The 18,833-nt window shown below is 36.9% G+C and overlaps 1 protein-coding gene across 4 annotated transcripts in view; it reads right to left on the reverse strand.

The window, feature by feature from the left end:
* The window catches only part of LOC128216855 (protein MON2 homolog), a 299,982-nt gene that overhangs the window by 255,286 nt on the left and 25,863 nt on the right, over positions 1 to 18,833 (reverse strand). For all 4 annotated transcript variants that reach the window (XR_008258148.1, XM_052923541.1, XM_052923539.1 and 1 more), the window contains 6 exons: positions 18,578 to 18,795; positions 12,276 to 12,363; positions 10,786 to 10,964; positions 8,151 to 8,287; positions 5,805 to 5,909; positions 1,311 to 1,462 (listed from right to left, as the gene is read on the reverse strand). Coding sequence is in view for 3 of the 4 variants with exons in the window: in XM_052923541.1 (XP_052779501.1) it covers positions 1,311 to 1,462; positions 5,805 to 5,909; positions 8,151 to 8,287; positions 10,786 to 10,964; positions 12,276 to 12,363; positions 18,578 to 18,795 (879 nt within the window). In the remaining variant the exon portion in view is untranslated. The remainder of the gene's footprint in view (positions 1 to 1,310; positions 1,463 to 5,804; positions 5,910 to 8,150; positions 8,288 to 10,785; positions 10,965 to 12,275; positions 12,364 to 18,577; positions 18,796 to 18,833) is intronic.

The raw sequence follows: 18,833 nt of genomic DNA on the forward strand, positions 1-18,833 counted from the left end.
GATAGTAACATGACAATTGTATTGTATTAGTTACCTTATAGTTTTAAAATAGCATGCCAATCACTAAAATGAGAATGAGACTTCTATTTCCAATGATTAAGATTTGTTTAACATGTGCCATTTATTATTTAAATGGTAAAACCCTGTAATGGATTGCAAAAATGAACAAGACATATTGGAAAATGAATGTTTGCAATTTCGAAAGATATTTCATATTGCACGTTGTTGGAATCAATAACCCATTAACAACATCTTGTTTAACACGTTTTTCCCAAGGAGCAACAGCAAGTCTGACATTTTAATCAACAGACCCGTACAAGTTTGGCACTTCCGAAAATTGAAAAACGGAAGATATTGAAAACAATTGTTGTACAGAAAAAAAAACATACAAAACCTTTTTTTGAGCCAAACTTTATTAGCATTTAGCTGGAGTTCTAAATTTTCATTCATTTCCATAAACTTCATTTGGTTTTTTTTTTTACACTTCAAAAATTGATTTATAATACTTGTAACATGAATTGAGAATTACATATATTGTCACTTATAAGAACATGAAATTAGTAAGAAAATATAATTATAAATGAAACAGGCACGCACGCACGCACGCACACACTTTCTGTAATAACAAACACAGTGGAAAAGAAAATCAATGGTGTCTTGTAAATTGATTAAAGCTTGACCACTGGAGCACGAGTTCGTTCAGGGCTTAAACTTATTGATATGCACATAACCTCACAGTTGCTCCAACATTTATCATTAATTACAAAATTAAAAATAATAAGCCTTATTGTACAACACATTCAGTAAAAGACAGCTATCTGGCATAGTGTGCCTTAGCAAAATAAAGGTGTAAAACTTCCAAGACATTGAAAGGCACCAGAACTTAGTATTTCTTACAGATTATTATAACCAAGAGTGCCATTAGCAGATGCAAACACTACTCTGCTTCTTTTAGTTAACCAAGGGGCATACCTCAACAAGTGGTTTAGCAACTTGCTAACAACATGTATGCATATTGACACCAATGAAACATTTGAAACAAGTTTTATTTTAATATCTTAATGGTTTGAAAGATTTTGCCAATATCAAAGATTATTCGAGAGGCATAAATGATAAAATGAAAACAACATCAATGCTTTGACAATACATGTACTTTAACTGTAGTGTTTTTCATTGAACAACCAGACTAATGGAGCAACAGGACCTATCCAAGCAATCTGAAGGCACCAATAGAACTTGGTAATTTCATTAAAATAAAAAGAACAAAACTGAATAACAGAGAAATCCTACCTTATCACTTTAATACTCACTGTGATGATTCAAACAGCCTTGAAAGCATTGAGGACAAAACAGGCAACTCTGTCATTACAGCTGTTGTTATAACTGCACCAGAGGAGTCTGGCTGACTGGCTCTAAGGCTGCCCCCACTGGATGGCTTCAAACCTAGAATCCAGACTAGGTGCTGAAATATAGAAACAGCAGTATGTTTTCTAAGGGATAATGATGGTTTTCTAAGCGATAATGATGGTTATGTTGCAGCACAGTGAGTCTAGCTAACTGGCTCATAGGCTTCCCCCACTGGATGGCTTCAAGACCAGAATTCAGACCGGGTGCTGAAATGTATTTAGGAATAGCAGCATGTTTTCTAAGAAATAATGATGGCTATGTTGCAGCACAGTGAGTCTAGCTTACTGGACTTCTAGCTACCCCCACTGGCTGGTTTCATCGTTAGGCAAAATTAAATTAGTTCCATGATTCATTTGTTTACGCTTAATTTAGATGTATGAATTGATTTTTAGCCAGTACTTAAATTCAAAACAAAGTTATTAAGGTATTTGAGGTATGAATATAAATAAACATCCTGCCATCTGCAGCCTTTCAACTAGCCTCTGATGCTGAAATATGGAAATTACGATAGCATAATGTATACTAAAATTCCTGCAAACCAAGTCCAATTCAGGGAAATTAGACTGTAAATTGTAATGCTACAATTAACAGTGATAAAGGTTGGATTTACTTTACCACTTTCACCATGCTCTGGCACTTTCACTACTATTTTATGCTTACATGCAAACATTAAAGAGCTTAAAATGGTTTAGATCTATTTTGGAAGTAAGAAAATTACATTAAGTTAACCCTGCAGACTTATTGCAAACATTTATAATCGTAATTTTTTTTTATCATAAACTTGGCCACTATGAACTTACAGAACTTTAAATGCTACCAGACACATTTTTTAATGTATTTTTTATAAATGTATTTATTGATAAATAGTGTGTATGTAACAAAGCAGTAGTTAAGACAGACAATGGTTTAAGGAATTCAAATAAATAAGTTCTGTCATGGTCTTTTGAGACAAAATAAGTTCTGTCAATATTAATGGAAACAAAGTATTTTATGCCGAATCCAGACCCTATAAATGTCGTCAACGGGAGACATTCATACATATTAGGGTAGACCTACCATTCCATCAGATTTTTTAAGTCAATGTCTTATTCAATAATATGTCAGACATTCCCTAGTTGGTAACTCCTTAAGAGGAAACACATTTCTTCAACTAATTGGAACTATTTACCTCTTCTTGAATGTCTTCTCCAGTAAGATAAAATTCATAGATAATTTGAAATGGTATAAATAGGTGAAACCTCAAGAGTTTAGCTTTACTAAATGTCAAATTTACTTACGATACTTACTAATGAAAAGTACCAGGAAAACCAAGCCTAGCAGCCAAATCACAAATTACGTTATTGTAAATTATACATTGAAAGCACAAGGGTTTTAGCAGCTGGGGGGGAGGGGTGGGGGGGTCAGTATGATGGATTCATGCCCTAACCATGTTTGAAAAAAATCCAAACTATGGCCAAAAAAGTTTAAGATAGGGAGTAAAAAATAGGGAAGGTCAGGTTTGTTCAAGCAAACAATTATCTTTTACACCTAATGATTGTTGCTATGCATTTATCAAATTAAAGTGGTCTGGCCTGGCAATTTTTAAATTGATAAAAAAAAATCTTTTCATTATAATCGACTAGGATTGTGAAACAAAGCTATCTAAACAGAGCCCTTAGAGAGTAAACAGTCTAACAGCTCCAACATCAGAACACAATGGCTGTCATTGGTACAGTGTTACAGTCTGTGAATGCTTTTCAACATGTATTAGATCAAAACGGCTATGACAGACCTCAAAGGATACAAACGGTGATTATAACCAAATTTCCATTACTTTGTTTACAATTAACTGTCTGTCAGCACTCATAAATCTTCTTTTGCTTTTACCGATGAAGAGGATACGGTCAAAACAACAATATTCTTGAAATAAATGATGTTAACCGAATTCAAAGACAATTTCTATAAACAGTATTATTCATGTTTACAATGAGTGAATCCTTGTTTATGGACAACAGCCACAAAACATGATAGCTCTACCATTTTTATTCTTAAAACATTTCCTATAGACAAAACTGAGCAAGGCTTCATTTGGTTATAGTTTGTTTAAAAGCTGTGCTTATTTCTGTTCATCTGATGATTTCCTTCATAATTGGAACACTTTGTGTTAGGAGCTTTAAATAGAATATTAAGCCTTTGCCTTTATGTACACCAAACTGCATTTACCTTAAACGTAGGATATATTTCCTAAACCAATATACGACTTAGTTTAAGTACTCCAGACATGGATTTCCTGACATGTGACCAGTTCTAGACCAATCAATTGTCTGCCCCCTCTGAGGGAAAGCATCATGCTACTGCGCACCACTTTTATAAAGGTGGAGATAATTCTTCTGTTATGTGCTTTAATTTTGGTAGTTTGGAATCGTATGTGAGAATTGGACCTATTTATTTTAATAGAAATTTCTAAATGATTTAAAAATGCTAAAGAAGAATTAAATTTCGAAGAAGCCATTTGAGTTCAAGTAACTGCACATCATTGAGTCAATAAGCAACAATTTACCCAATTTGCAATGTAAAAATATTGACGTGTTGCCTGTCCGGAGCATCCAATCACTGGTAAAATTTTGACATTTCAAGAACTTTTACTTTTGGATGGCTACGGCAATCTGAATGGTAATAAAAAATTCAAAGACCATTACTTTTGGATGGCTACGGCAATCTGAATGATAATCAAAAATTCAAAGACCATTACTTTTGGATGGCTACAGCAATCTGAATGGTAATCAAAAATTCAAAGACCATTACTTTTGGATGGCTACAGCAATCTGAATGATAATCAAAAATTCAAAGACCATTACTTTTGGATGGCTACAGCAATCTGAATGGTAATGAAACTTAGTTGAGATATTACGCCAATAAGCATTGCTGCCAAATTTTGTAAAGATTACAGAAAAAAATGTTTAAGTTGGAGAGCTAATATGAAGTGTTATGTTTCCAACTACGCGGCGGCCACCGTCGGACAACATGATCCCTTTGTGTCTGTCATGCTACACAGGGGACACAAAAATGTTTCCTTATACAATGATGTTTTATTATACCATTACATGGGATTGCAATAGGGCTCAAGAGGTATATCCATACTACATGCCCATCATTCATAGTTGACAATACTGCAACTGTAGTGCAAATACAGATGTCAGATATATGTATACTTCACATGATATATTATTCAGGAGCCAAGAAATAAATCTTGCACCATTTTGATGAAGTGCACAGCAGCTGCAGTAAAGCTTAATATAAAGGCAGACACTCAACATGGGCTAATGATGTTTGCGTGAATTAATGCCAAATATATCAAACACCAGACAGTTTCAGCACTTCAGCATTCCATGTTAGCCATTTGCCATGACACAAGTCTGCCTTAATGAAATTTGATACACAACTCTTATGCCAAACAATTCTGTTCTGATCAAGACTGTTGAAAAAGTAGAAAATGTTTTCAAAGGTTAGGACTTATGTTCAATACAATTCTAATCACTGATGTTTACCATACATATCGATATTCAGTTTGCCCTTCCTAGTCATCAAAATGTTACATTATGTGTTGAATTTGGCTTAAAATAGAACAGTCTTTAAGAAGGCAGAGTTCACTTATATTAACTGAACTTATACACCAATCAGTGGAGTACTCATATTCGGCATCTGTAGTTGCTCTAAATGTGGGTTACAACCTAAAAAATTATCTTTAAGGAAAGCTGTTTATTTTTTATTACACAAATTAGAACCCATTAAATCTATAAAAAGTTTAATTGCCTGGTAAAATCTGAACACAATGTCCAGACTGAAGAAAAACAGAAAATGAGGTCATCCTTAAAATATATCTTATCAGAACCAAGTTAGCAAATGAATAAAAACATTTTGCTGAGTGATAAAACAGCCTGGTTTGTCTTTGTTGTTCTGTAACTTTGGGCCAATTGTTTAGAGCTTTGTTAAAGTCAACAGCTTTGTTAACGTCATCATTGTTTACTTATAAATAGTATAAATGTACTTGTTTATATATTCAGATATGGACACATTATCAAATATTTCACATTAAAAAGCTAACAATGATGGCATTAATCACGTTGTTAACTTTAACAAAGTTCTAAACATTCGACCCAGTGTGTGCCTGTTGCATAACATGTTAACATTAGGCCTTAACCTTTTTTCTCTACAAAGGGTTGTTCTTAAATGTTTGACTAATGAGCCTGTCCCTGTAGTTTTCATTGTATAATTGTAACTCTTAAGCATAGAATAAAACCTCTCACTAACACAGCTATACTTTAATTCCTATGTATCTAAACTCACAACCATGCTTTATCAGACACACTCCTTTATTTGAAAATTGTACATTTTTAGGAATTTGACCCCAATATTACCTGCAGTGTTGTAAGAACCAGATGCCATGCCGACCCCAGAATTCCCCCGTGACAGTGGGCAACACACAACAACGAACGCATACATTGAATATTCTTGGCCGTCAACTGAAAGAAATGCAAAAATGAATTTGTATCTGTCTTTGAAGTTTTTTACTTATAACTAATATACGTTTTTCAATCGTTTGTCTGGCTGTCAGTTGAAACAGACGGGAAGAAAATAATAATTGATAATTGCAACAACATGAAGGTACTGCATAGGAAACACTGCATAAAACTATTTACGTTACTGACTATCATGGTTTTCAGAACTCTTATTTTTGTTTTTACACAATAGAATAACAAACAAGAGCGCCACAGTGGGAATTCCTACACTTATCTGTTCTTCTTTTATCAGTCAAACAGGGGGCATAACTCAATAATTATTAAAGCTAGAGTTATGTGCCTTTTGACACGTGGAAACATGTGTACCAAGTTCCATTATAGTTGTAAGTTTGACCAGAATAACGCCAACACAGACAACAAGGCTACAGAATACCGGGTTATTTTTCTTTAAATAACAGGCGACCTTATAACAACAGTATGGGAACAAAACCTTTCAGACACATAAAAAATATTCCTTTGTTAGTCAAAAGTGCTAGAGACAGATATCATAAAACTTCATAAGAGGGTCGTTTGATGCAAACAAAACCAACAAGCCTTTAAATCTTGAAAGGATCTTATTTAAGGTTTCAGCAGATGTAATAAGTCTGAAAGTTGCATAAGATATATCATAAACTGACAACGGCTTCCTGTTTGTTCCATTTCAGAGAAAGTGCTTATGAAGCTGTAAAATAAAAAAAGCATTAATATTTCATCTCACCAAACATCTGACATTTTATTTTCTTTCCTTTTTTAGTCTATGATTAATTTTATATTCAACAGACTGGAATGAAATTTTTTATCAGACAATGATATTAAATAGCAATGGCAAAGTCAATTTAGTTATATTAATGCTAAGCTCACACAGTTCCAAATTCCTCGTAATTGCCCTAGCCAGTAAAATTAGCCAATTATTTATAATCATCGGGATATGGTCGCAACACATTTGTTAATGTTTTTAATCACACGCCACCATTCGTTTATGGATGAGAAAAATTCAACATGCACCTAAAATTCGCCACATAGGTGCATTTTCAACTTACTCATATTTCTATCATTCTTAATTGACGGCAATGTATCTGTATTGCTCACAAGGCATTTCCAACCAATTGTTAGGTCTTGTCCTTATGAATAAGGCCTATTGATATGATAAGCTTGATTCGATGTGTTATGTCTGGTAGCTGGAGAATGAGTGACATGAAGTGACTCATACATCTTATCACAATCAGATCAGCAAAGAGGGAGCGCAAGAATATCTGAGGCGTAGTGACGCAGTCGCAAGAGCAGTCAATTGCACAATCGCTTCATTCATAAGGTGTTCTCAAGCAATTGAAACACTTGCATTACCACTTGTAAAGTTAACACGAAATTCTTGTAATGGATTCAGATACATTTGCCATTATTAACAGAAATTTGTAAGCACTATAGCAACCATTGCTAAAAAATTCAAAGATTTGTAATGCTTCCAAATTTTATTGTTGTCCATTCTCCTCTTGTTTTGAGGAATACAATATTTTCATTATCACTAGGGAATTCGGGACTGTTTGAGAGCAGCATTAGTAAGCTAACAGCCTTCAATAAGTTCCCTGCTAAAGATTTTACAACAGATGTGTTGTCATTATTTGATTTCCCACCTGATGGAAACATGGTCTTATCCAAGTCGGTCAGTAAGCTTGTTCCACCATTCTTAATCATTAAGATTTTACACATTTTTTTCTCAATTATTACTATCAAACAGCAAAATATCTGACAATTCAAATTACTGAAAAATTCTACAATTAATTGTGGTTTAATTTTTTCATGGCGTTTTGGCTTGTTTGTATTTTTTTACTAATTACAGACAAGCATTAAACAAAAAACTTTAAAAGCTTTTGGCACTTTCTATGAGGAATTTTCACATGTGAGTATTTTCTGTGAGGCTATTATCTTTAAACGTCCATATTTTGTATTAGGCCTTTATCTTTTAATGTCAGTATTTTTGTTTGCATTTTTATGACAGAAACATAAATATACATTCAGAATCAATTTGGTATCTAATTATGATATGAACATGACCATATCAACAAGATTACCATTAAAACAAGGTTTAAATAACAACAATGATACCATGTCAAAAGACTAACATGACAACAAAGTTATAATAACAACAATGTTACCATGACAACACCATTACCATGGCAACAAGGTTAAAAATAACAACAATGTTACCATGACAGGCCCCTGATGGGCTCCCACAGGCAGAGCAGAAGTGGGAAGAGCTGTTCCAACAGCTACAACTTGGCTTCTATCTGTTGTTTCTGCGAAGGGAGAGGATTGGAGGTCTTGGCTTGGTGACCGTATGTGACCTAGAAAGAGGGGAAGGTCATTTTATCTAAACAATATGAGGAAGAGCAGCAGTGAGGTGGGCTGTCCAGTTAGCCATTTCTTGTATTTTGTCTGTTGTATTTGCAACAGGAGGGGACTGGACATCTTGGTGGCATTATATGTCCTGAAAGGAGGGAGAAAAAAGTTTATGAATACAATAAGGAAGTACAGCAGTGGAGAGAGCTGTTCCAACAGCTACAACTTGACCTCTGTCTTTTATATTGCTATACAAGGGAATTGGCGATCTTAGCTTGGTGATCTTGTGTGGCCTGAAAAGAGGGAAGAAAATCAGATTATAACTACACTTAGGAAGTGCGGCTGTGGGAAGGGCTGTTAGAACAGCTACAGCTTGACCTCAGTCTGTTGTCTGTTGCATCTGCAATGGAAAAGGATTGAAGATCTTGGCTTGGTGACCACAAATGACAAAGAATGATTAGTTGACCAATAAGGCACAGCAGCAGTGGGGGAGGGCTGTTCCAACAGCCATAAAAAGCTCATTAAGAATTTCAGCCTTCCAATAATACTGTTTGTTATTCTCAGTTTATTGAGAGACATTTATGCCTAAAATATTTAAACAAGAGTAGTGGGACAACATTTAAATCAAGGCATTGTATACATATCACTATTGAATGCTGTTGGACATTGGCCCAATATCTAAAGTGTTGCACGTGACAAATATGCCTAAGACAAACACTATGAATGACCTTTATCAATTTCTTAGAAAACAACATAATCAGACAATTAACAAGCACTGAACTACATACCAGATAAGTGCCATCAGGTCAATGATATTTCTACACCTAACATCTGGGTCGTAGACTTAATAACCGCGTCACTCCCTTGGTGATTAGGTTTGAATTTTTGTCCCTTATAATGCAAGTAGCTTAAATAAAACAACGGTCTTAGAAGATGATAATGTTACAACACTTGCAAAGACAATAAAAGAGCAAATGTCTTTCTGCCCTTAGGCAGGAGGACTTAAACTTTGCACTTGACCAGTTATGGTAATAACTGTCTTTCTTTTAATATTGTGTCTGAGTCAAATTTACTGTAAAATGTGAAACTGTTTTTACACTCATTTATAATTGAACATTAGAAGATAATGGCATTGCAAAATGACTTAACTTCACTGACAAAATGTTAAATGCAAAAAGCACTTATTTCAGAATCCTATATGTCATTCATTCAATATTTTTTATAAGAGCACCCCCATTTTACAACTTGCACAGAAAATGAAAGTAATTTTATGACTACTAAGCAGTCATTGCCAAACATCTACCCATTTGATAAATTGTATGCACATTTTGCTTTGAGTCTTCTCACTATTTTAGAGACGACCTCTCAGTGTATTAAGCACAGTGTGAGCGCTGTGTTGGGTCAGTGGAGCTTTGTATAAGGACATAATGAATAAAGCTTACCCCAGGTGGAACCAAATAAAATTGCATTTTATTAAATAGTCTGTAAAACGCTAATCTGCCTCAGCTAAAAGTACGAACATTCTCTGACGATGCATAGAGCTATCTCTCTTTAACATTATATATTTATACCTCAACTTCCATTCCTTAAATGAACTGCCTTTTGGCAATTGCGTTTATCAATCAATGAACGCAATATCTTCAGAAATGTTCGGATAGCAATTCATCGCATAACAATATACATGAACATTTTTGAACTTGTTATTGTTTGTTTTGTGTCAGCAGGTGCCGTAAAATATAAATAAACATTTTAGAAAGTGTTGAATTATGATATGTTAAATGTATCGTTGCCATAAGTGTTTCAATTTTATGTTTAAAAGTGATTTCAAGTGGTTGATCTTTTTCCGCGTTATCGTGACTCCATTTGATAAAACGTTTCAGGTTACAATCGGGTCGTTCTATTTACAGAATGGGTAAGAAAGGATTACTGAAAGGTTTTCTTAAATGAAATTAAGTATTTTTTAAACAATTCTTGAATGAAATAATGCACTATTGGTGTAAATATAAGTAATGAATTGCGGGATTGATGTCATTATTGGGGATATGAACGCAATTGGGCTTGTCAAAGTATGCGTGGAGTCCTCGGACTCCACACACTTTGACCATCCCAATTGTGTTCATACCCTGATAATGACATCAATCCCATAATTCATTCCTTAAATAAAGTAGATGAAGAGCAGGTTGGTATTCATAAAACTTTTTAAGTCAATTCCTAACTTAAGACACTTTCCTAATTTTTTTATCTCTTTAGCCATATGAAATAACAATAATGACTTTCCAAAATACATTATTTCTATTGACCTTACTGAAAAAATATACTTTAATGTCAAAAACACTTATAAATTTCATTTCATTTAACTATGAAAATTTTAAGAAATTGACTTAAGTAAGGAAATGACTTAAGAAGTTTTATGAATTCCGCCTCAGGCCAAAGTATCTTACACCGTATCACACTTCACCCCAAACAAGAGACAAAAACAAGTCACATCACTATTAATTCTCACCTTTCTGAGGCAGACCTCCCTGTGTATTGAGCACAGTAAGAGCGTAGTGTGGGGGAAGTGAACCTTTGCAGATAGACGTAATAAATGCGTCTCGTGGGGTTGTCATTTCTAGTCGACCACACAGGCTGATGAACGCCTCTTGGCACTTAAGTACGGACTCTGTGGCACTCTCGTCAGTGCTGTGAAACATAACAAAATAGTATTCATGTGTTGATCGTAATTCACAAGAATTAGTTGCAACTGACACAAGGCTGGTTGTCATTCTGACATTCAATTGATCAATAAAAGTAATATATTTCGTCAATAAACATGGTACATTGTCACATAATCTTATGGATCACAAAGTCACCTCCTCTGACAAACAACCTCCAAGTCACAGAGACCAGGCGGAGCAGGCCTCCTTTTTGTGTCCTACTAATTGAAAACATGGTAAAAAGTAATTACAGATCATATGTTTTGTTTGGTTACTATACAAGCTGAATGCATACTTTTAAAAATTTAATAAAAATTATAGATATATTGATTTTTTATCTCATACAATATCAATAGAAGTTAAACATTTACATTAAAGCTTGATACTTTTCTGGAACCATCGATTCTTATTTTTATTAAACATGAAAGTATGTACTTTTATTATTGTTAATGACATATGCAAAGAGATTTGCACATCATAAACAATTTACACCTCCACATATCGGGGAACACCTAAACCTTTTTATCACAGTTTTACAGAACCTGTCAACAACAGGCAACAGTCAGAGTGTTATGCTTACGTGTATCTAAAATAAAAACAGACTGTTTGTTAGCACTTAACCTTAAAGGGCGTTTAATAGTTCAAATTCAGTTCATTTCAGTTCATTCTATATTATTTGCCTTTGCAAAGAACACACCTTGCTTAAAGTTATCGCCACACATAAAGGATCCTAAAATCAAGATTAAACTTTTGTCCAAAGAGATATTTCAAATCTATAAACAAGTCCCTGTAGGACAATAGCGGTCGATATTTCAAATCTCTAAACACACCCCAGAAGGACAAAAGCGGTCGATATTTCAAATTTATAAACATGCCACAGAAAGACAACAGTGGTCAATATTTTGAATTGATAAACATGTCCCTGTAGGACAATAGCAGTCAATATTTCAAATTTATAAACATGGCACTGAAAGACAATAGCGGTTGATATTTTGAATCGATAAACATGTCCCTGTAGGACATTAGCAGTCAATATTTCAAATCTATAAACATGTCCCTGAAATAAAATAGTGGTTGATATTTTGAATCCATAAACATGTCCCTGAAAGACAATAGCGGTCGATATTTTGAATCGATAAACATGTCCCTGAAAGACAATAGCAGTCAATATTTTTAATCTATAAACATTTCCCTGAAAGACAATACTGGTTGATATTTTAAATCTATTAACATATAAAAAAAAACACAAGCGACTGTATGTTTTTAGTTGTTGTTTTATTTTGCACGAATTTCTTACCTAGCATCCAACAGTAGAGCTAGAGCAGCCAGCATGCCACACCAGGAGGAATTTACTAGCTCTTCATGAAGATGCCGTTCATCAGATTCTGTAACATACGAAACAAAGAGATGAGATTTTGTGTTTAGCTATATTTTATATTTTATGGGTAGCCACACTGAAAAATAAGACATTAAAATTTAGTATTTAATATAATATAATCAATATAATCATGTTGTAGTATCACCCAACATAGAAAGAGTGAACCAGCACTATAGGAAGATGATAGTCTTTATCTTTAACATACAGGTGGTGCCTCAAGTCTGTTTTACATGTCATTTCAATACCTCGGTGAATACAAGTTTTGAGGGGGTTTGATCCTTCAGACTATTGAGCACACACATAAAGCCAGGCAGAGTTGACTAGTTCTTAATGTTATTGAGACTATTTCACATACAGAACAGAAGCAGGTTTTTTTCAACAAAGGGTCAATTGTTGAGAACTTTGTAAAAGTAAACAATGTGATTAACATCATCGTTGTTAACTTTTTTAATGTAAAAAAGTTAATGATACCATCAAGTATGATGATAAAACAGGAACATTTGAAACACTTGTATCAAAGCATGTTACAAATACAGCAGATCATAAAATCATTTTAAGAGTAAACAACAATGCCATTATCAATGTTGTTAACTTGAACAAACTTCTTAACAATCAGCCTAGTGTGTTAAAATGGTTCACACAAAGAGAGACAGTACAAGTGGTTCACAATAAGAGAGACAGTGCAAGTGGTTCACACTAAAAGAGACCATGCAAGTGGTTCACAATAAGAGAGACCATACAAGTGGTTCACACAAAGAGAGACAGTGCAAGTGGTTCACACTTAGAGAGACAGTGCAAGTGGTTCACAATAACAGAGACAGTAAAAGTGGTTCACACTTAGAGAGACAGTGCAAGTGGTTCACACAAAGAGAGACAGTGCAAGTGGTTCACACAAAGAGAGACGGTGCAAGTGGTTCACACTTAGAGAGACAGTGCAAGTGGTTCACACAAAGAGAGACAGTACAAGTGGTTCACAATAAGAGAGACAGTACAAGTGGTTCACACTTAGAGAGACAGTACAAGTGGTTCACACAAAGAGAGACAGTGCAAGTGGTTCACACAAAGAGAGACAGTGCAAGTGGTTCACACTAAGAGAGACAGTACAAGTGGTTCACACTAAAAGAGACCATGCAAGTGGTTCACACAAAGAGAGACAGTGCAAGTGGTTCACACTTAGAGAGACAGTGCAAGTGGTTCACAATAAGAGAGACAGTACAAGTGGTTCACACTTAGAGAGACAGTACAAGTGGTTCACAATAAGAGAGACAGTGCAAGTGGTTCACACTAGGAGAGACAGAACAAGTGGTTCACACAAAGAGAGACAGTGCAAGTGGTTCACAATAAGAGAGACAGTGCAAGTGGTTCACACTAAAAGAGACAGTGCAAGTGGCTCACACTAAGAGATACAGTGCAAGTGGTTCACACCAAGAGAGACAGTACAAGTGGTTCACACAAAGAGAACTAGTGCAAGTGGTTCACACAAAGAGAGACCGTACAAGTGGTTCACACTTAGAGAGGCAGTACAAGTGGTTCACAATAAGAGAGACAGTGCAAGTGGTTCACACTTAGAGAGACAGTGCAAGTGGTTCACACAAAGAGAGACAGTACAAGTGGTTCACACAAAGAGAGACAGTGCAAGTGGTTCACAATAACAGAGACAGTACAAGTGGTTCACACTTAGAGAGACAGTGCAAGTGGTTCACAATAAGAGAGACAGTGCAAGTGGTTCACACTAGGAGAGACAGTACAAGTGGTTCACACAAAGAGAGACAGTGCAAGTGGTTCACAATAAGAGAGACAGTGCAAGTGGTTCACACTAAAAGAGACCGTGCAAGTGGTTCACACTAAGTTAGGCAGTGCAAGTGGTTCACACTTAGAGAGACAGTGCAAGTGGTTCCCACTAAGAGGGACAGTTCAAGTGGTTCACACTAAGAGAGACAGTGCAAGTGGTTCACACTAAGAGAGACAGTGCAAGTGGTTCACACTTAGAGAGACCGTGCAAGTGGTTCACAATAAGAGAGACCGTGTAAGTGGTTCACACTTAAAGAGACAGTGCAAGTGGTTCACACTTAGAGAGACAGTGCAAGTGGTTCACACTTAGAGAGACAGTACAAGTGGTTCACACAAAGAGAACTAGTGCAAGTGGTTCACACAAAGAGAGACCGTACAAGTGGTTCACACTTAGAGAGGCAGTACAAGTGGTTCACAATAAGAGAGACAGTGCAAGTGGTTCACACTTAGAGAGACGGTGCAAGTGGTTCACACTAAGATAGACAGTGCAAGTGGTTCCCACTTAAAGAGACGGTGCAAGTGGTTCACACTAAGAGAGACAGTACAAGTGGTTCACACTAAGAAGACAGTGCAAGTGGTTCACACAAAGAGAGATGGTGCAAGTGGTTCACACTTAGAGAGACAGTACAAGTGGTTCACACTAAGAAGACAGTGCAAGTGGTTCACACAAAGAGAAACAGTGCAAGTGGTTCACACTAAAAGGTACAGTACAAGTGGTTCACACTAAGAGAGACAGTGCAAGTGGTTCACACTAAGAGAGACAGTGCAAGCGTCACACTAAGAGATACAGTGCAAGTGATTCACACAAAGAAAGACAGTGCAGGTGGTTCACACTAAGAGAGACAGTGCAAGTGATTCACACACAGAGAGACAGTGCAAGTGGCTCACACTAAGAGAGACAGTGCAAGTGGTTCACACCAAGAGAAACAGTACAAGTGGTTCACACAAAGAGAGACAGTGCAAGTGGTTCACAAGAAGAGAGACAGTACAAGAGGTTCACACTTAGAGAGACCATGCAAGTGGCTCACACTTAGACGGACAGTGCATGTGGTTCACACTAAGAGAGACCGTGCAAGTGGTTCACACTTAGAGAGACAGTGCAAGTGGTTCACACTAAGAGAGACCGTGCAAGTGGTTCACACTAAGAAGACAGTGCAAGTGGTTCACACAAAGAGAGATGGTGCAAGTGGTTCACACTTAGAGAGACAGTACAAGTGGTTCACACTAAGAAGACAGTGCAAGTGGTTCACACAAAGAGAGACAGTGCAAGTGGTTCACACTAAAAGGTACAGTACAAGTGGTTCACACTAAGAGCGACAGTGTAAGTGGTTCACACTAAGAGAGACAGTGCAAGTGTCACACTAAGAGATACAGTGCAAGTGGTTCACACTAAGAGAGACAGTGCAAGTGGTTCACACTAAGAGAGACAGTGCAAGTGGTTCACACCAAGAGAGACAGTGCAAGTGGCTCACACTAAGAGATACAGTGCAAGTGGTTCACACCAAGAGAGACAGTACAAGTGGTTTACACAAAGAGAGACAGTGCAAGTGGTTCACAATAAGGGAGACAGTACAAGTGGTTCACACTAAGAGAGACCGTGCAAGTGGCTCACACTAAGAGGGACAGTGCATGTGGTTCACACTAAGTGCGACAGTGCAAGTGGCTCACACTAAGATGGACAGTGCATGTGGTTCACACTTAGACAGACAGTGCAAGTTGTACATTTGTGACCCCTCCCCGGCCCACAACCACACCCAATCCAAACAGTAATGGCATTGTTCCTCACTAAGAACGCCTTCTTATGACCTCTCGATAAGAACACCAGCGCTGGTTTCTTTCCAGGAAATGGACTAAACAGTGATTTATATCAGCTTATATTGCTGTCTACGCAATCAAGCAAATATAGTATAAATTAGGAAATCTTTAAGTACACTTTAAGTACATGTTTAGTATATTTTAAGACTTAATTAAGCTTTATTGTTCTCTCATTATCATTTTATGGCTGTCAAAAATGAATAAAGGCCATTCACTGGGTATTTTTGCCAAAAAAATGGGATATTAATGTCATACACTGTATAAATGACCGTAGCCTCATAATCAAAATCGACAGAGATAGCAGATTTAAGCATTTCTTACATTCTTCTCTGCATAGTTTTTGTTCCACATCACATTAATACTTCATGTGACAGTTTTCTCTTCTTGTGTGCGTACAATGCTGTCATCGCTTGGATAGACAGGCGGTCTCCATTATCACCATCACTGGTATTTCAGTGTAAAAGAAAACTGTTTTTGATCTGGCTTAATGACTTAATGACTAAATAAAAAACAGGAAGTCAGGTCGGCCAAAATGTCAAAGGGTTGCAGAGTGGCGTCTTTTCAGACAAAGTGAAGTACTCTTTTATGTAGATGTTAAAAACCTACAGTCATAATCTTAATACAACCCTATTTCCTGAAAGTGTCATAAATATCAAGTGGGAATGGATTAGGTACTTTAGATGGAATTATTCTATATTCAGCCATGGATTGTCAGTGCCCTTCAACTGGTATATTTTAGAGGTCAAACAAGATTACTGCAGCCATCATATCAAGGGGCATAACTCTTACTGCAGCCATCATATCAAGGGGCATAACTCAACTAGTTTTTTAACCAGACTGGTGACGTATAAAACTGGACTGGCTACTGGCTACCCATAAAATGGACTAGCTTCTAGCTTCCATAAAAGCGGACTGGCTACTGGCAGCCCATAAAAGTGGACTAGCTTCTGGCTTCCATAAAAGTGGATTGGCTACTGGCAGCCCATAAAACTGTATTGGCTACCCATAACACTGGACTGGCTTCTGGCAACCCATAAAACTGGACTGACTAATGGCTTCCCATAAAATGAGATTGGCTACTGACAACCCATAAAACTGGACTGGCTTCTGGCTACCCATAAAACTGGACTGGCTTCTGGCTACCCATAAAACTGGACTGGCATCTTGCAACCCATAAACCTGGACTGGCATCTTGCAACCCATAAAACTGTATTGGCTACCCATAACACTGGACTGGCTTCTTGCAACCCATAAAACTGGACTGGCTACTGACAACCCATTAAACTGGACTGGCTACTGACAACCAATAAAACTGGACTGGCTTCTGGCTACCCATAAAAGTGGACTGGCTACCCATAAAACTGTTGTGGCAACCAGCTACCCATAAAACTGGGCTGGCTACTGGCTACCCATAAAACTGGACTGGCTACTGACAACCCATTAAACTGGACTGGCTTCTGGCTACCCATAAATCTGGACTGGCATCTTGCAAACCATAAACCTGGACTGGCATCTTGCAACCCATAAAACTGTATTGGCTACCCATAACACTGGACTGGCTTCTTGCAACCCATAAAACTGGACTGGCTACTGACAACCCATTAAACTGGACTAGCTACTGACAACCAATAAAACTGGACTGGCTTCTGGCTACCCATAAAAGTGGACTGGCTACCCATAAAACTGTTGTGGCAACCAGCTACCCATAAAACTGGGCTTGCTACTGGCTACCCATAAAACTGGACTGGCTACCCATAAAACTGTTGTGGCAACCAGCTTCTCATAAAATTGGGCTTGCTCCTGGTTATCCATAAAACAGGACTGGCTACTGACAACCCATTAAACTGGACTGACTTCTGGCAACCCATAAAACTGGACTGGCTTCTGGCTACATATAAAACTGGACTGGCTACCCATAAAACTGTTGTGGCAAACAGCTTCCCATAAAACTGTTGTGGCAACCAGCTACCCATAAAACTGGGCTTGCTTCTGGTTATCCATAAAACTGGACTGGCTACCAGCTACCCATTAAACTGGACTGACTTCTGGCAACCCATAGAACTGGACTGGCTTTTGGCTACCCATAAAACTGGACTAGCTACCCATAAAACTGTTGTGGCAACCAGCTACCCATAAAACTGTTGTGGCAACCAACTACCCATAAAACTGGGCTTGCTACTGGCTATCCATAAAAATGGACTGGCTACCAGCTACCCATTAAACTGGACTGACATCTGGTTTCCATAAAACAGGACTGGCTTCTGGCAATCCATAAAACTGGACTTGCTTCTGGCTACCCATAAAACAGGACTGGCTACAGGCTATCAATAAAACTGGACTGGCTACCGCCAAATCTATGAAGATATACCTAATTCATGTCAATATACGTATTAAATTATATGTAAATGCACTATGCATGGTTTACAGTACTGAATGTGTTACAGTCATGACAACAGTGTCAACAACTCCAAGGAAAGCTATGATAATACATTGACTTTTTTTCTTCAAGAAATTAACCAATAACCTCAGATACATTTTAATATGTCTGGACATAAAACATTCTGTGAGCCCTTGGTATTTAGTCTAATTGACTCCTTTGATTAAACTTTACCAACCTTTATCCTTTTTATCACTGTCTGCCTCATTTTTTTTCTGTTTTTCAGCGTCTGCAAGTTGTTTACTCCTGTCTTCTGCTGTTTTCGCACCATCAGCTTTCTCCCCCTCTACTATGACCTGAATGGTTCGGACCGCTTCCACCAAGCAGTAGAAACCCAGAGATAGGCCATACCCATCTGGTACAACGGGGGGTTCAACTTTGTCTAACATTTCAAGGCTGAAAATGAAGCAGAATCACACAATGCATTCATTCTG

The sequence above is a fragment of the Mya arenaria genome, chromosome 14, assembly GCF_026914265.1.
Source record: "Mya arenaria isolate MELC-2E11 chromosome 14, ASM2691426v1".
Lineage (NCBI taxonomy): Eukaryota > Metazoa > Mollusca > Bivalvia > Myida > Myidae > Mya > Mya arenaria.